Source organism: Symphalangus syndactylus, chromosome 14 (assembly GCF_028878055.3).
Source record: "Symphalangus syndactylus isolate Jambi chromosome 14, NHGRI_mSymSyn1-v2.1_pri, whole genome shotgun sequence".
NCBI classification, from domain to species: domain Eukaryota; kingdom Metazoa; phylum Chordata; class Mammalia; order Primates; family Hylobatidae; genus Symphalangus; species Symphalangus syndactylus.
Genome location: NC_072436.2, coordinates 21,925,901 through 21,942,334, shown reverse-complemented (window position 1 = coordinate 21,942,334; position 16,434 = coordinate 21,925,901). Strand labels below are relative to the sequence as shown.

Here is a 16,434-nt window from a genome sequence, read left to right as displayed (position 1 = left end):
TGTAGGAAAAAAGGGTAGAGCAAATCAATAATAATCAAAAGGAAGCAGTTCATAAGGAGAACTGGGGGAAAGGGGTGTAATACTCAGACAGTTTAGTGTTGTTGGCCCCTTGGATGGAAGTGAGTAGGTGCTGTCCAGATGGTATTTCAAGATTTGCCAAAGTCACCTTCCACCTTATTTTCTAACTGAATACTTGATCTTCAACTTCATCCTTCAACAAGGAATTTATACTGCATAGTTTCTTAAAGTTCCTCAAATAGGGTAGAAATCTAGATATATTTCCCACAAGTCACATATCTCTCCTTCTCCTCCATCCTACTCAAACTGCCTTCCTAATATAGGATAATGTAATTGAGCCTCTGGTGAGAAGAGCAGGAATTCAGCACCAAATAATGTAGGCAACAACATTTTTTAATATCTTGTTTCTCAGATAAATGTTTGTCTTTTCATCATTTGAAAATTAGGAAGATTTACATTTCATTTCACAAGACATCATTACATAGAGTTATGGTGCAGTCATTCTCACCTATTTTGCTTATTCCCTGTGGCTTCATGATGTATTTCTATAAAGCCATGAGCTGGACATTGAATTATAGCATTGCTTTTCCATTTATATTACACTGTAGACATATATTTTCCCACATTGTTATTATGACTTTTTTCTCCTTGTTATAATTTTTCTCACCTAACTCCTAAATTATCTATCATCTGCTATAAATTCTAGGTGTTAAAAATGGTCCTAAGGCTACTCTTTAATTTTTTTCTATCTGTGAAAATAAATACATCAGGATGGTGCTGTTACCAGAATTTACATAAAATTGGAAATGTTAATTGATTTGATATAAAATAATTAGGTTTATCTCTTGGTTCTGCCACTTGTTAACTCCTCATGTGACCTAACCTGTCTCTTGGCCAATTTCCTCTTCATAAAGATAATAATCAATTTCATTTATGAAGGTTCCTGTAAAGCCCTGATACTCACGACCCTTTTTTGAAGTCCACTCATTTTTTACTGGAATAGCTACGTCTATGCTGAAAAGTCTCTGTAAGTTTTGGATAGGATAACACAATACTAGGACAGCCCCTGGCACATAGTGGGACCATGACATTTGCTATATCAGCTCTTACATCTGCTGTCTCTTCTCTAGTTTACTTCCTGCAGAATCCAACAAATAATCTTTCTTTCAGGTTTTCCTTTTGAATGACTATCACTCAATGTAACTGACAAGTAACAGTGAACATCTGGTACCATTTCCAAAACAGCAACCATATTTACCTTTCCTGCCGAGCAGCCTGGGGGAAAAGCCTCAGGATCTCTGCATGGAGGGGCTCCACTTGTGCCAGGTTCTTCACCTTCATCTCCAGCAGGTAATCTTTGCCAAATTTGCTTTTCAGGTGTTGGATGGAACCAATACATCTGGAGGTAGGAGGAGGATGAGGTCATATGAGAAAGGAGAAATAAAAAACCATTCAGTATATTGAGAACCTTGATTTGCTGCTAGCATTGTCTCAAGGTCCCTATTGTTAGACCTGGGCACAGTCATTTCAGCTGTTTTCAGAGCTCTCCCCACAGACAAAATTTTCCAGCAATGCACCTTGGGTTTAAGTGTGGGTCCAGGACAGGCACTCACCTCAACCTTCCGGACACCATGATGGCCACTCGGTCACACACGGCCTCAGCCTCTGCCATGTAGTGGGTGGTCAGGAGGGCGCCCCTTTCCGTGTTTCTAAAGGTGGCCCGGATGGCCTGCCTATAATGTCAAGAGATTATTTGCAATTTAGGAAATCCTCTAATTAATCAGAAAGAGATAGAGAAAAGAATTTTTAACTGGCATGCGTGTGAATAATTAGCAAAAAGAGATTAAGCAAAAGAGGGTTCTTAGTAGGGCAGGCAGGATGAGGAAGGGCAAGCTAGGTGAGAGCTGTTAAACTGGAATCATGCATTGGAAGAGGGGTGTTTACAGAACACAACATTCAATATAGGGTTGTGTTCAAAGAGAAGTGCTAAGCAAGAGAGGCTTGTTTATGAGAAGTCTGTGTGAAGGGAAACAGAATGACATAAAATTTAACAACAGCATCTCACAACCTAGTGAGAAGAAAATAAATGTACAGTAAACGCACACAATGACAACCACGTTTACACCTTAATGAGAGCTTCTGTTCTCATGCTAAGTATGGAACACTATGTGATTGTGGTCCAGAAATGCACCTGAAAGATCAACTGAGCACTTATGAAACTCAAGAGTGAGACCTACGGGCCCTAACAATGATAATTCTTTCTTCAATAAGAAATGGTTGTAAAATATCATCAGGGAAAGTTTTTTTTTTTTTTTTTTGCAAAGTATTGGTTTTACAAGTGACATTGATAGTTTTTTTTTGTTCTCCACAAAAGAGTTTAAGGGACAATTTTTACAAAATAAAAATGGTTCACAAACTCCATGCAAGTCATCCACGCTGTCCCTGACCATCGTAATGTTCCTCACCACATTTGCTGCTGCCCCTCGGGGTCCATCCCGGTCGAAGGCTCATCCAGAAGCACCACTGATGGGTTCCCCAGGATGCTCAGGACAAAGCACAGCTGCAACGGGAGGAACAGCCTGTCTGGTTCCCATCTATGGCACTTGCAGAGCAACACCAAGCCCTGCCCGTACCTTTCGCTTTATTCCCTCTGACAAGGTCTTCACCGGAGACTTCAGCTGGTCCTGCAGCTTGAGCGCATCCACTAACCTGAAGGAAACAGGAGAGCCATACAGTCTTCTTGACAAGAGGAAGTAGATAAGAGGATAACCCAAGCAAGGGTGGAGAAGCAGAACTCAAAAATGCAGTTCTGGAAATACATGTGGTGGGGGGGTGGGGAAAGGAGGGGTGATATAACTGGCTGACTTGCTCCCCCACAAAAGATAATGTTGCCTTTTGAAGAGATAGAAGGACATGACATGATATCCAAATAGTTGTTCTATGACAGTCCAAATTTTAGTATTTTCTATACATTTTAGCAATGAATAATTACCTTTTAGATTTTAAATTTTATTACTATTATTTTTTTGAGACAAGGTCTGACTCTGTCCCCAAGGCTGGAGTGTAGTGGTGTAATCTTGGCTCACTGCAGCCTCTGCCTCCTTGCTCAAGCCATCCTCCCACCTCAGTCTCCCAAGCAGCTGGGACCACAGGTGCACACCACCATACCCGGCTAATTTTTGTATTTTTGTATTTTTTTTTTATTATTTAGAGATGGGGTTTCACCAAGTTGCCTAGGCTGGTCTGAAACTCATGAGCTCAAGCAATCCACTTGCCTCGGCCTCCCAAAGTGCTGGGATTAGAGGCATGAGCCACTGCGCCAGCCTTTTTAAATTTTCTTATTAAATATGAGAAAGAAACTTAATACTTTGACATCCAGGAAAGGAGTTTCTAGTTGTAAATCTACCCAGTGTGACCTGGGTCAGCATTTAGAGTCTCCCATCCTGAACTTCCTGTGAGGGTCGTCACTCCCAACCTTCCCCTCCACCCCTCCCTTGGGTATAGAACAGATGTGGCTCCTCTGTGTACCGTGTGATGGCAACCTCGGCATCCCCTTTCCTCAGCCCTTTCACAGCGGCGTAGACCTCCAGGTGCTGCCTCACTGTCAGGTTGGGCCACAGCGCATTCTCCTGAGGGCAGTACCCCAGGAACTCTAGGGCATCCCCTCCTCCACCGCTCCCTTTCAGTAGCACCTGCAGATGAGAGTTCCCTCTCAGAACCTACATTCTGCACTGCTTCTTTGAGTATTTCCCTGACATCATTCTCTTCACAAACCTAGAAAAACTAGAGAAATTCTAGGACCTCATTGGGTTTAATAATCTGCAATCATTTTGCATTGGAGAAAGGTTGTCAGAGAGTAAATACAGTAAAATAAGTGTGTCCACAGCCAACAATCCAATCTCAGCTGAAAAATCCAATATCCCATAGATGGCCTGTCCATCCTGGCCAACAGTTTATATCCATTTTTTTTAAAATCACTGTCAAAATGAAGCATATTGATTGAATTACTATTTAACTTAACTCATGGATCAACATCTTTTGAGTGCCTCCTATGTAACAAGTGCTGTGTTGCCTGTGGGTACAGCGGAGGGTGGAATAACTAGTGCTTCATTATCTGGAGTTTTCATTCTACTGAATGAATCAGGCAATAAACAAGCAGAGAAATGAATATGGAAAGTAAAGACAGATCAAAAGTGGTGCTTTTGGAAATTCAGGAGGCTGGGGTAGAGAATAACTGGGGAAATGGCAGTAGGTAGGGTAATTAGAAAGAGCCTGTCTGCTGAGGGGCCATTTCAACAAAGAGGAGAAGATGCTAGTCATGGAAAAAAGGCAAGGGGCAAGGAACCTGGGGCAGAGCAAGAGCGAGACCAAAGCCCTGTGTGGGGATGAAGCTTGACGTGGAAGCTTGATGGGGAGGACAAATATGTGGCAAGAGGGACAGGGAAGCCAGTTCCTGCAGCTGCCTGCAAGACAAGGAGGGATGTGTCCTTCCAGCCATAGAGCAGCAAGCAGTCACTGAAAGTATTTAATCAGGAGAATGCATGGATTAAAAAAAACTCACACTGGCTGATCCAATTAAGCTCATTTTGTGACACCCAAATGGCTGGCTTTCTACTTCAGATCAGACTTACCTTTTAAAAGATTTCATTCCAATGTATTAATGAGCAGTTATCTCCTTTCCTCCCATGCCTAATGAGGAATAAAATACTGACTTCGGGCCCAGGTGGTGACTGAGTTGGAGGGTGCCCATGATTGAAGTTAAGGACTAAGTTAGAGTTGGCCAAGCCACCAGCAGAGAGGAACCTTCATGAACATCTGCTCTCACCATGGCTACAGAGGGATTGTGAATGTCGGTTATCTCTTCTTTCATTAGTGGAGTATTTGTCAATAGCATTCCGAGCTGTCTTTTCCTTTCTTGGCTTGACTACTAGCCCCTTTCCCACAGTACAGTTTCACAGGCATCTGCCTTATATTCTGTTCTGTACTTCCCTTGGACATTCTTTGAAAAAGAGTTCTTAAGGTTTTCTATCTTCTGCCATAGAATTTAGGAGAAAATGTTTTATCTCTACCCCATGATGTTTCTCTTAGATAAACCTGAGCTCTTTTTCTGTTTGCCTAGCCACCTTATACAACTAAATTACAAGTACAATTAAAGTCAGTTTCACCTCCTTGTATCTCATTTTTGATCTATTTCTTGGAAACACTCCCAAGAAATAGTTGCATTTGCACAAAAATGTATGTTCCAATAACTAAGCACTTTGTGAAGGACAACTGTCTAATACAGTTTTTTTAAAAACAGTTTTATTAAAAATTAAATATTACATACTGGAAAGACAACACTCACTAAAAGTGCAAATCCATGTAACTGATGGCAGTATAAATAGGATGTGTGTGAATTCTGGCATTAATTTCAGCTCTGATGCTGGACATTCTCTCTTAATGCCTTTAATAATTACCCCTTGATGGTGGCTGCAGCCCGTCTGCAGCCATTATAGTGAAGATGCCAGCTGCAGCAAGGGAGACATCTTAATGCCTTTAATAATTACTCCTTGATGGCAGTGGCAGCCTGTCTGGAGCCACCACAGCAAAGATGTTGGCTGTAGCAGGGGAGGTGTGACTGGGGCTGTGTACTCTGGGGGACTGGTGGGGGCCAGAACAGGTAAGAGCCCTGCCCTTTACTGAATTGGAGCATCCTTTACCGAATCTCAGGGGCTGTTGCATGCTCCAATTTTGGAGCAAAGTTGTGGCCAAGCCCAGGTGCTGTTGCAACCCTGCTGGGTGTGTACATGCCCAGGGTGGAACTGCCATGCCAGCCTCCTGCCACCTCAGCTCCCTCTGGATTTTGGGCCCCGACAAGTGCAGGAGGGAGTCCGGGGGGGTGCTGAGGGCAGCTCGGCACGGACTTGCAGGTGCACCTCAGCACAAACCACCTGGGTGCCATAGATGGCATGTTGATGGCAGCAGACAGACAGGTTCCTGGATAGAAAGGGGTGGTTCTCTGGTGAAACCCCACCTTCAAGCCAGGGATGGCCTGAAGCCTGGGTGCCAGGCTGCCAGTTCTAGGTGGAGTCTGTGACCTAGAGTGAGAACTTATGATGCTTTTTCCAGGCCTGCCAATGGCCACTCATGGACCAATTGCTCCTTCTGAACCCATAAAAATCCTGGACTCAGGACTCACTTCCTCCTTTCTGAGCCCATAAAAATCCTGGACTCAGCCAGATTCACACAGACATAGGGACTATCAGCTGCAGAAAGAAGCTACCCACTTTGGGTCTCCTCTCCATTAAGGGCTGGACATTCATCGAGATGACCTGCCTGCAAATCGAAGAACCACTTTGGGTCTCCTGAGAGCTATTCTGTCACTCACTGAAGTTCCTCACCTCCAGTTGTTCACATACCTCATTCTTCCTGGACATGGGACAAGAGCTCAGGACCTGCCAAATGGTGGGACTAAAAGAGCTGTAACACAAACAAGGCTGAAACATGCCCCCCACTTGCCATGTTGTGGGCAATGAGAAGCAGAGAAGAGCTGCAGCCCTTCGGGGATCCCAGACTTAGGGGCTCCCCAAGCCAGGGCTGTGACACCCTTTTTAGGGCTCTGTGGTTTCTGGCACCTCCAAGCTTCTGGGTGCCACCACGTTTTTTGGTGTCTGCAGTGGAAGCTGCTTGCAGTATGCCTGGTCCTGCCACAGCCTTACATGGAGCTGGTGCCTGTGCCAGTGCCTGGAGCTGCCTGCCCCACCACAACCAGCATGCCTGGCTGTGTGCAGCAGCCAGACCCCATGCTTGCTCACACACCCATCACCGCTCTGTGCCTGGCTCACTCTTAGCAGGCTTGGGATCCAGGCTGGTGGCATGAACAGAGTGCAGCCTGCTGAGCTGAGTGGACAGAATGAGCCCAGCGGGTCTGAGCCAAACTTGGGCAAAGGCGCCACCAGCTCCAGAGGTTTTTGACTGGAAAAGTGACACCCTAAGGACTCTGTGACACCCTTTCAGTGCTTAACTTCTGTGTGCATTTGTGTGATAATTCGTGAATTTATTCTCTTGTGTAGTTCATTAATCACTTCAGTTATCTAAGGATTAAGTGACATTTGTTGTTTTTAAGGTCATCAGATCTTATAAATCTATTTCACCATTAGATAACATATTTTCCACATAGTTTACCTACCTGTCCAGCAGTTGGTTTTGTGTCTCCAGTTATCACCTTAATGGATGTGCTTTTACCAGCTCCATTGTGTCCTAATAATCCTAACACTTCACCTGAAAAAAGATTACACTTAATCTATTTTAATGGTAACATTAAGAGTAAAACATAATTGAAGTCTCACTATGTGACAAGAATTTGCTATTAGTTGTCATTTAATTGTCACAACCACCCTGAGAAGTTGTTATTTTCGCCCCTTCTTATGTAGTTGGGGCAGAAGCTCTCAATGATGGGGTTACCTGTGCAAAGTCACACTGATGGAAAGTGGCAAAACCACTCTTGGAAGCCAAGTGTGTCAAATTCTGTCTCCTGTGATCCTAACCTTGGTGCAATAATGGCACAAACTGAGGTCATCTAACACTTGCTGGCCAAGCCTTCAGAGTGCGCTAGCACATCTTGTCGGTTCTCTTGTGAAAAACAATGAACATTAGGAAATCAATTGTGTTCATTTAATAGAAATGTTATTACTTCAAAAGTTCATCTTATTAGAGAGTTTATGGTTTAGTTGTAGATGTGACTAGGCTCCTCTTCGTGAGGTGAGTTAATTTAAGTTAGAAATAAAACATATAAAGGAAACTGTCATTGTCATTCTCCTCTGGGTCTGCATGTGAACCAAGAGGTGGTGTCCAGAATAATGCTCATTAGGAACCAGGAACCTCTAAAGAGGGCTCTGAGCCAGCAGCGGAAAATCCCCATGGCCAACCTTTTCTAACACAGAAGGAGACATTTCTCAGGGCTATCTTATTCTTCCTCTTGGAAAAACAGCCTTTCCTCTTCCCTGCATACTCCTTGCGTAGACAGCTGGCAGTGATGACTGGCTTCTGTAAATGACAAGAAGTTATGTCAGACCTTAATTCTTTCCATTAGCTTTGAAACAAAATTCCATCTTCCCATTGGTTGGACCCTTTGTTGCCCCAGCCATGCATCAAAGAAGACCTTCTATTTGGTGACATGCTCCTTGGCCCCTATCCTAACCCTTGGTTTTGGAGAGGAGAGACTGTCATTTTCCTCTCCTACAAAGGCGGTTTTTTTGGGATCACAGTATTTTATACAGCTTGACTGTCCTTTCAGAATAAACAGGGGCAATGAAACTTAGAGAAGCACTGATTATCCTCAGACAACAAAACAAATGCTGTGGGCTGGACCTGATCCTGAATTTGTACTGTGCACTTTCTCCAACAAGCAATGATGTTTGCTGCTTAGCTCAGTTTCTGAAATTCTTTCTTGGCTTTAATAATTTCTATTGCACTCTATTTTTAATTTATTCTAAGAAGAACAAAAGAGTTAACGTGACTTTTAGTCTGCTCATTTAATTGTAAAAATGGCGACTACCTACTAAAATAGTGATCCTCATTTGTAAGGAATAGAGAAACTCAAAATCATTAGAGAATTAGACTGGTAGATTGACTAATAAAAAAACCTTTGTGTTATGTTTTACCTCATCAAAATTAGTAGAATTCAAAGCATTTGCTGTTCTCACTCTTTCCATCTGAACATCTTCATCTTCTCCTTCTGGTTCTTCTGGATTTTGACACACATCACTACTTCTTGGAGAAATTCTAGAATCAAAACCATCCATTAATATTGATTTCTGGCTTTCATCTTTGTATCAAAAGTTGCATTCTTTAAAGCGTATGTTTGAGTAGTACGAGCAATTAACAAACCATCATAATCTCCCTTCACAACTCCCATCCCCTTACAACTTCCTTGCTTATCTTATCTATAGAAATATGTTTTTTTCAATATCAACTTGAAACCTAATAGCTGACAAAGAATTTTTATATCATAACCCAATGAAGTAATTTTTCTGGGAACCCTAGCTTTGATACCACCATGTTGACATCATTATGTTTTCATGGGGAAAATGGGCCAGAATATTTGTAATCAGGAGTTTCTAGCAAAATACAAGTTAGATGCTTGATCTCTCATTTCTTCGGAATATGTGGCATATTGGCTTTTCCTTTCCATTCTAAGTCTGATCATATCCAGGATATACTTATTCTAGTCTCTCTTCCCTAGAGTGCCTCCTTCATACTGATCTCAGAAGATGTATTAAAGGTCTGCTTTCATCTTGGCAGTCTCCCATCCAACTTTCTGTAGTAGCAAAAGATGAAACTGATGTGGTATGGGAGACACAGAGAGAGCAAGATGCTTATGGTCGCTCTTCTTTGTATGGTGCCAAAAATAGTCTCAGCTTTTAAGTCCCATTAATAACTGAACCAGTCTGTGATCCACTGGCTGGGATGCTCACTACCAGGAAAAGAACACAGCTATTGCTGTCCTTGGCCAGTGGATCATTCTGTTCCTTCCTCCTGGATGAATGGCATTTATTCAACTGGCAATATATTGTTTGTTAGATGGGACCGGCCACACTTAACTTTCCCCAGTGCTCCACTGTGGATAGTGTTAGATAGAGCCTTAATACTCCATGTTTCAGGTCTGCTTCTTCCACTAGATCATAATCTTCTTGGGTTTAGGTATCTGGATCTGTATTATTTGTATGGGCACATGGTTCCTACTCCAGCCTATTCTAGCACAACGGCACCTCTTTGTTAATGAATTGATTTATGCATGAAAAATATTTTACGATATTGATCAACAAAATAAAAATCTGATTTGTTTTTCCAACCTAAAGAAAGGATCCTTTCTCATTGATTGCTTTCCAAACTTCCATTCCAGACATCGAAGAGTAAAAAGAAAAATGATAAAATGAAGGAAAGGCTAGGAATAAAGAGAGATGCACAATTAGAAACATAAAAAGATAATTGTTCAATATCAGAGATGTACTAATAAATAACTGAACTTCTACAAAAATACATGCAGTGAAATAATTACAAACTCCTAATAACACATCCAGCAAATTATGAAACTATCAAGTTCATTTTCTTTTTTTTCTTTTTATTTTTTATTATACTTTAAGTTTTAGGGTACATGTGCACAATGTGCAGGTTAGTTACATATGTATACATGTGCCATGTTGGTGTGCTGCATCCAGTAACTCGTCATTTAACATTAGGTATATCTCCAAATGCTATCCCTCCCCCCTCCCCCCACCCCACAACAGGCCCCAGTGTGTGATGTTCCCCTTCCTGTGTCCATGTGTTCTCATTGTTCAATTCCCAACTATGAAGACTTGGAACCAACCCAAATGTCCAACAATGATAGACTGGATTAAGAAAAAGTGGCACGTATACACCATGGAATACTATGCAGCCCTAAAAAATGATGAGTTCATGTCCTTTGTAGGGACATGGATGAAGCTGGAAACCATCATTCTCAAGTTCATTTTCAATCTTTTTTTTATAGAAACATAGGAAACAACTATAGTTATGTGATATTATTACTTTCTCATCTACTCTAACAGTTGTACAGAGTCCTTAAAATTTGGGAGGCACATTACCTAGTCATTTGATCTTTGTAAAAATAATTGTTCCAGATTTTACAAGCATTATATCTCCTTGGGCTATAGATACCTATATCTCTACCTTAATAAAAAAAGTTTCACAGTGTGTATAGAAATGAAAATTATTAAATTTAGTAAAAAGCGATAATTTTTAAAGAAGAGTGGGTTCTTACAATTAGGAATACCAGAAATGGCTGTACATCCATTCGTTCTTCAGAAAAGAGAGAAGAAAAGAGAAGCTGCAAAAGAAAAGACAATTGCTAAACAGGGAGTTTGTTGTTTCCTGGATTTTGTCCACATATATGTGAATTGGCCCTAAACAGCCCTGCTAACATTTGACCATGAGTATCACCTAAGTGTCCTTTCTAAAGTGTATAGCAAGGGGCTGTCTTCCTTCCTCCCAAGGTCTATGAGCTTTTGTTTGAAGCAATAGGATTTATCAATTACTAATCACCTGGCGAGAGAATCCTGGAGATCCGTGCTAACCTCCCCAAACAGTGAGAGACAGTGTTTATTCTTCTCACACAGGACTTCACACCTTCCTGTGTCCATCGTTTCTCTTTGTGGGGCCCCTTCTCTTTCTTTCCCCTTCCCATAGATACCTCTTTACTCATGTACTGTAGCTTCCTTCCTTTTGCAGAAGCATAGGTATCAGTCAGCCAGAGAAAAGGACTTTGTTTATATTGGGTGCTTCTTTAGAATTCTGAAATCCCAAAGATTAGGGACATTTCATTTGCTTCCTTCTAAAGCCAAGCATATCAAGGAGGAAATAAGGCCCCACATGAGTATAAGGACTACTGTTTCCCACCACCCCTTACCCTTCCTTCCCATATATTAACCAGGACCAAATTTTCCATTACCAGTCAGCCTGAACATATTGTTTTATCTGGAAGAAAATCAACTGGATTCCATGAGGTAGAAATCTTTGAACCCCATGCACTTTAAACATGTTGTAGTAGACCTTCAACATTGGGCAAAGCTTCACAATTGGTCATGAGTTTCAGAGGACTGAGACCAACTGTGTCATTACTTACATGAGAAGATAAGAACAAACAGCCAATCATTGTGGCAGGTGGTATTAAAAAAGTGAAGATAAATGGAATATCACTTTCAAAGATATTGAACGCAAATTCAGCCACAGAGAATACAGTGATCTAAAAAAAGCAAATACGAAGGTTAATCACTCTGAATTTCAGTGTAAGTTCCAAATCAAGATGGCTCATCTTGAAGATATTACTAATTTCAACTCCAATCTCGCAAACCCAGCTGAAATCAGTACATCCCCACTAACAGTTTATTTTAGTGACTTAGCCAAATTCCTCTGGCCTAGAGTTTCACAAATGAGGTATCACTTGATAAATCTAGGATGTGTTAGTAGAATTTTTTTCTCTGTTTTTTATTTTTCTTTTTTGAGATGGAGTTTTGCTCTGTTGCCCAGGTAGAAGTGCAGTAGCGTGATCATGGCTCACTGCAGCCTCAAACTCCTGGGCTCGAGTGATCTTCCTCCCTCAGACTCTCGGATAGCTGGGACTACAGGTGCATGCCAACATGCCCAGCTAATATTTTTGTATTTTTAGTAGAGATGGGGTTTCACTGTGTTGCTCAGGCTGGTCTTGAACTCTTGGGCTCAAGTGATCCACTAACCTAGGCCTTCCAAAGTGCTAGGGTTACAGGTATAAGACACACCCAGCACCCATATATATAATATTTTAATTAAAGTAAATAAACTTTAAAAAATAAAAGTAGAATAGCAAAAATCAAAGGAAAAATTGAAATTGATATCTAACAGGAATAAAACAACAAAAATGAAAGGTAAGACTTTTGGTAACTATACCAATGGGGAAATAGAAGCATTTAACAACATGGAATGGCTTAAGCAGAAGTACTAAAATACAAAATGCAGGGATAACAGAAAGTGATAGGTACACTGGAAGCCCTCATCTTTTACCTTCTAATACACTGCAATGACTGCTTAAAAGTTTTTGTACTTCTAATTTCTCTGTCTTCCAAACCATCATCTTTATAGCTATCAAAGTATTCTTCCTACAAGTTTATCTCTAATCTTATTTCTGTTCTGCACTATAAGCTTTTAAATTCTTGAGCACATCATTTAAGGACAGCCATGATTTTATTTTTTGTCATAACTAGGACCACGGCCATTGTGCACCTTGTTTTTTGTCTATATTTAGGCGAGATTATTACCAGTTCCTAGGATCAGCTTGGGCTTTTCCTCTGCTAGGTTCCTGTTCATTATTTCTATTTGCACCTCGTACTTCTCTCAGCTGAAATCTTACTCTTTTTCAGATTTCACCTTTTAAAAGAAGTCTCTGCTTTCATTTTCACAATGAATCTCTCCCTTATCTGTTTTTCATGGACTTCTTTATTATTCAGTTGTATAATAGACTCTTAAGATGGAAAATAACTCGTGACTGTTTTAATAAGTGGCTGCTTACTCATCTGTTTATCTTTTGAGAGCTCTTTCAGGATTGAAACTGTCCATTTAATCTCTTTCCTTCCATTATCAATCTTAACTTGGACACACTGCAGAAGTCAACAATTATTTATTGAATTAATAATTTAATTTTTGGCATCCTGAAATCATAGGAAATTAGAATAGACACTCTTAAATTTTACATATTTTTCCTCCTAATTTAGACAAAAGAAGAGAGGCTTTATGGAATTAATTCTTATTAGGGAGTTTGGTGAAGTAATTTCTAGTTTTAACCATGTCAGTAACTGAATTTGTAATCTTGTGTTTATTATAGACCATAATATTATCATCCTACAGAGGGCAAAATTTAAAGGATTAGCTCAGAATTGTATATTAAATAGATACAGTATACATCCACAATAAATATACTTACAACATAGAAACAAAATGACCAAATGCCACTATTTTTTCTCCCCTTGCGAAAGATGAAGGAAATCACGTATGTCATGAAGATGAGGGAAAAGGAATAACCAACAGCACATGGGATCTAAAATCAACAGGAATGTGAAGCTTAGTTAAATACAAATGCAATCAAGGAAAACATTTAGGATTCAGAACATTGTCATAGCCCAGGATTTTATAGTTCTTTAATTTATAACCATATAAATATTGATAGAAATATTCCAAAATTTCAAATTAAGTCACACAATGATATTGTGAATATTGTCACTTACTTGAATAATATGAATTATTGTAAGTAGCATGTCTTCGAAATTTGAAATGTAGCTCATTAAATATATAAAAACGAAGACCAAGAAGTACAGGGAAACATCCACCAGCGCCTGCCCAAACCAGTAAGCAGAAGGGGAGAGTCCGGAAATCCGTAGCTGGGACCGAGCTCTATTCTAATTAGGAGACAGCAAAGATACAAAGTCTGTGGCTTAAGAAAATGTGGATTATGCAAGGAACTATTCAAGCAAAATCTTTATTTGTAACAATTCTAGATTATGTCTACAAATGTAATCTGGACTAAGGGATGTGGATAGTTACAAACATAAATAACCAGTCTGCTGCTTTAATGAACTACATTGATGTTCATCACACATCTTGTAGAAATATGTAAAAGAAGACCTTAGAATGATCAAAGCATGAACACTGCAGCAAACAAAACAGTGATTTAATGACTTACAGGGGGGTAGGGGTGAATGGGATGGACGGTTTATTCCCTTAAACAACTACCTTCTCATCACAGTGATTCCTCTCTCTCTCTTTTCTCTCCCCCATATATATAATATATATATATGGATATATATACACACACGTATATATATATCTATATATATATATGTGTATATATATGGAGTGTGTATATATGTGTGTGTTTATTTTATATACACACACATATATATACACACTCCATATATACACACACACACACATATATAATTGCTTTATCCTTTAATTGGAATAAAAGAAATTGGGTTGTTCTGCCATAGTCCACATTCAAATATTTATCACTGATTCAAATATTTATGTGTATCTACGTAAATATAAATACATTTAGAAATGTAAATGTATTTTACATTATTTGTCATTCCCTAAATAAACATACCAAATTACATGTTTTAAAACTACTTATGAAGTGATGTGGTTTTCAGTACAATCAATAGGTTTGCATATTAAACTATTAACAGTTGTGCATTTTTTTCTTTTAAAAAATACTTAAATTCATTTGTTGATGGGCTTTGATGAGCTAAATGATGCTCCTGCCTGAGACGTAATTTGACCTAAAGATCATATCAGAACCTCACAACATCAGACACAGGTCTATGCAGGTAGTTGAATTGGTAAGGAATTGATGACTGACTCAACATATTAGAGGCAAGAGAAGGATGATTTTTGGATCTTTAGGAAATGACTGAGCATGTGGTGCTGCTATATATGGAGAAAGTAGCGAGGGGGGAATACATTCAAATAGCTCTACATTCAGTTCAGTTTTGGAAGCAAGAAACTTGAGACATCTGTGTTGCCTACTGTGGAAATGCTGAGAAGGGAGTTTCTATCAACATTGGAGGTCAAATTAGATACGATTAGAGATCTGAGGTAGAGTCAGATCTGGGAGTGACCAGCTGGTAGAGGGGATTCGAAGCCATACAGCTAGATGGGTTTGCCTAAGACTGAATGGTATCTAACATGAGAAGACAGCCAAGGGCCAATATCTGAGGATTTCCGAAATTTAAAGGTTACATAGAGTAATGAGAATCTCCAAAGGAGACAAACAATGAACAGTCTTAGGATAAACATGGTGAAATTGTGGCATCACAAAAGCCAAAGAAAGTGTTCATGTTTCCTATGGAGGAAGTTTTAAAGTTTGGATTATGTTAACACCAGAAAGACTTATAGTTACGTCAAACTAGTAAACAGAATTTCTTGAGATTCCTGCATGTTCCACATGAAAAGGGAACGTTACATAAATCATACACTCTTTTTGTGGGCAATAGAGACAGAGAGAAAAAACAAAACAGATGAAGATGACACAGTAGAGATGCTTACACAAGGTTTCATAGGCTATTCCCATAAAGTCACAAAAATGGGAGTTGGCCTGGGTTATTATAAATCATATAAATTCACCACCTAAGATTGCCACTCAAAATCTGGCTCCACTGCAGAACTACTGAATTGGAATTATCTTTTCAACAAGACGCTCAGGTAATTTGTAAATATATTATAGATTCGTTTGGATTAATGAATGTCTGTAAATAAACATTTGTAAGGTGTCAGTTCAATATTGAAGTTTTCTCTTTATCTTTTCAAGATCTCGCATTTCCAAAAATATCATTTCCTTTTATTTCAACAATCTCTTTTTAATTTTGGGGGGTATAATTCTCAAACAAGAAAAAGTACCCATATTAAGTATATAGTTGAATGAGGTCTGATGAATGCATATGTTTCTGTACCACAATCACAGGCAAGGTGTAGAACAACCCCTGACATCTCCCATGATCCTTTGCAGTCGATAGCCTTTACCACTGGTTACGAGTGACCCCCCCACACTCCGAGCCTGCCTTCTGTCACTATAGATTAATTTTACCTTTCTAAGAATATTATATAAATTAAATCATCCTAATTAAAAGTACCTAATTATTTGTGGTTATCATTCCCTCAGTGTAATGGTTCTGAGACTCACCTGTGTTGGTGCATTTATCAAGTTCCTTCTGTTATACTGCTGAATAGTATTCCATTGTATGGCTATATCAGAATTTGTTTATCAGTTCACTGCTTGGGGTACACTTGGGTCATTTCAAGTTGTTGGCTGTTATGATTAATGCTATTCAGAACATTAATGCTCAAGTGTTTATGTGGAAAGATGTTTTTTCT

At 39.7% G+C, this 16,434-nt stretch overlaps 1 protein-coding gene across 1 annotated transcript in view; it reads right to left on the bottom strand.

Annotated features, from left to right (window-relative positions):
- LOC129463144 (ABC-type organic anion transporter ABCA8) overlaps positions 1-16,434 on the bottom strand; it is a 97,378-nt gene that overhangs the window by 9,884 nt on the left and 71,060 nt on the right. The window contains exons 24-36 of the mRNA XM_055243690.2: positions 13,791-13,961; positions 13,490-13,603; positions 11,660-11,779; positions 10,799-10,864; positions 9,852-9,943; positions 8,661-8,781; positions 7,926-8,043; positions 7,187-7,278; positions 3,547-3,710; positions 2,652-2,727; positions 2,484-2,578; positions 1,632-1,751; positions 1,277-1,417 (exon numbers count right to left, since the gene is read on the bottom strand). Of these exons, the coding sequence (XP_055099665.1) occupies positions 1,277-1,417; positions 1,632-1,751; positions 2,484-2,578; positions 2,652-2,727; positions 3,547-3,710; positions 7,187-7,278; positions 7,926-8,043; positions 8,661-8,781; positions 9,852-9,943; positions 10,799-10,864; positions 11,660-11,779; positions 13,490-13,603; positions 13,791-13,961 (1,490 nt within the window). The remainder of the gene's footprint in view (positions 1-1,276; positions 1,418-1,631; positions 1,752-2,483; positions 2,579-2,651; positions 2,728-3,546; positions 3,711-7,186; positions 7,279-7,925; positions 8,044-8,660; positions 8,782-9,851; positions 9,944-10,798; positions 10,865-11,659; positions 11,780-13,489; positions 13,604-13,790; positions 13,962-16,434) is intronic.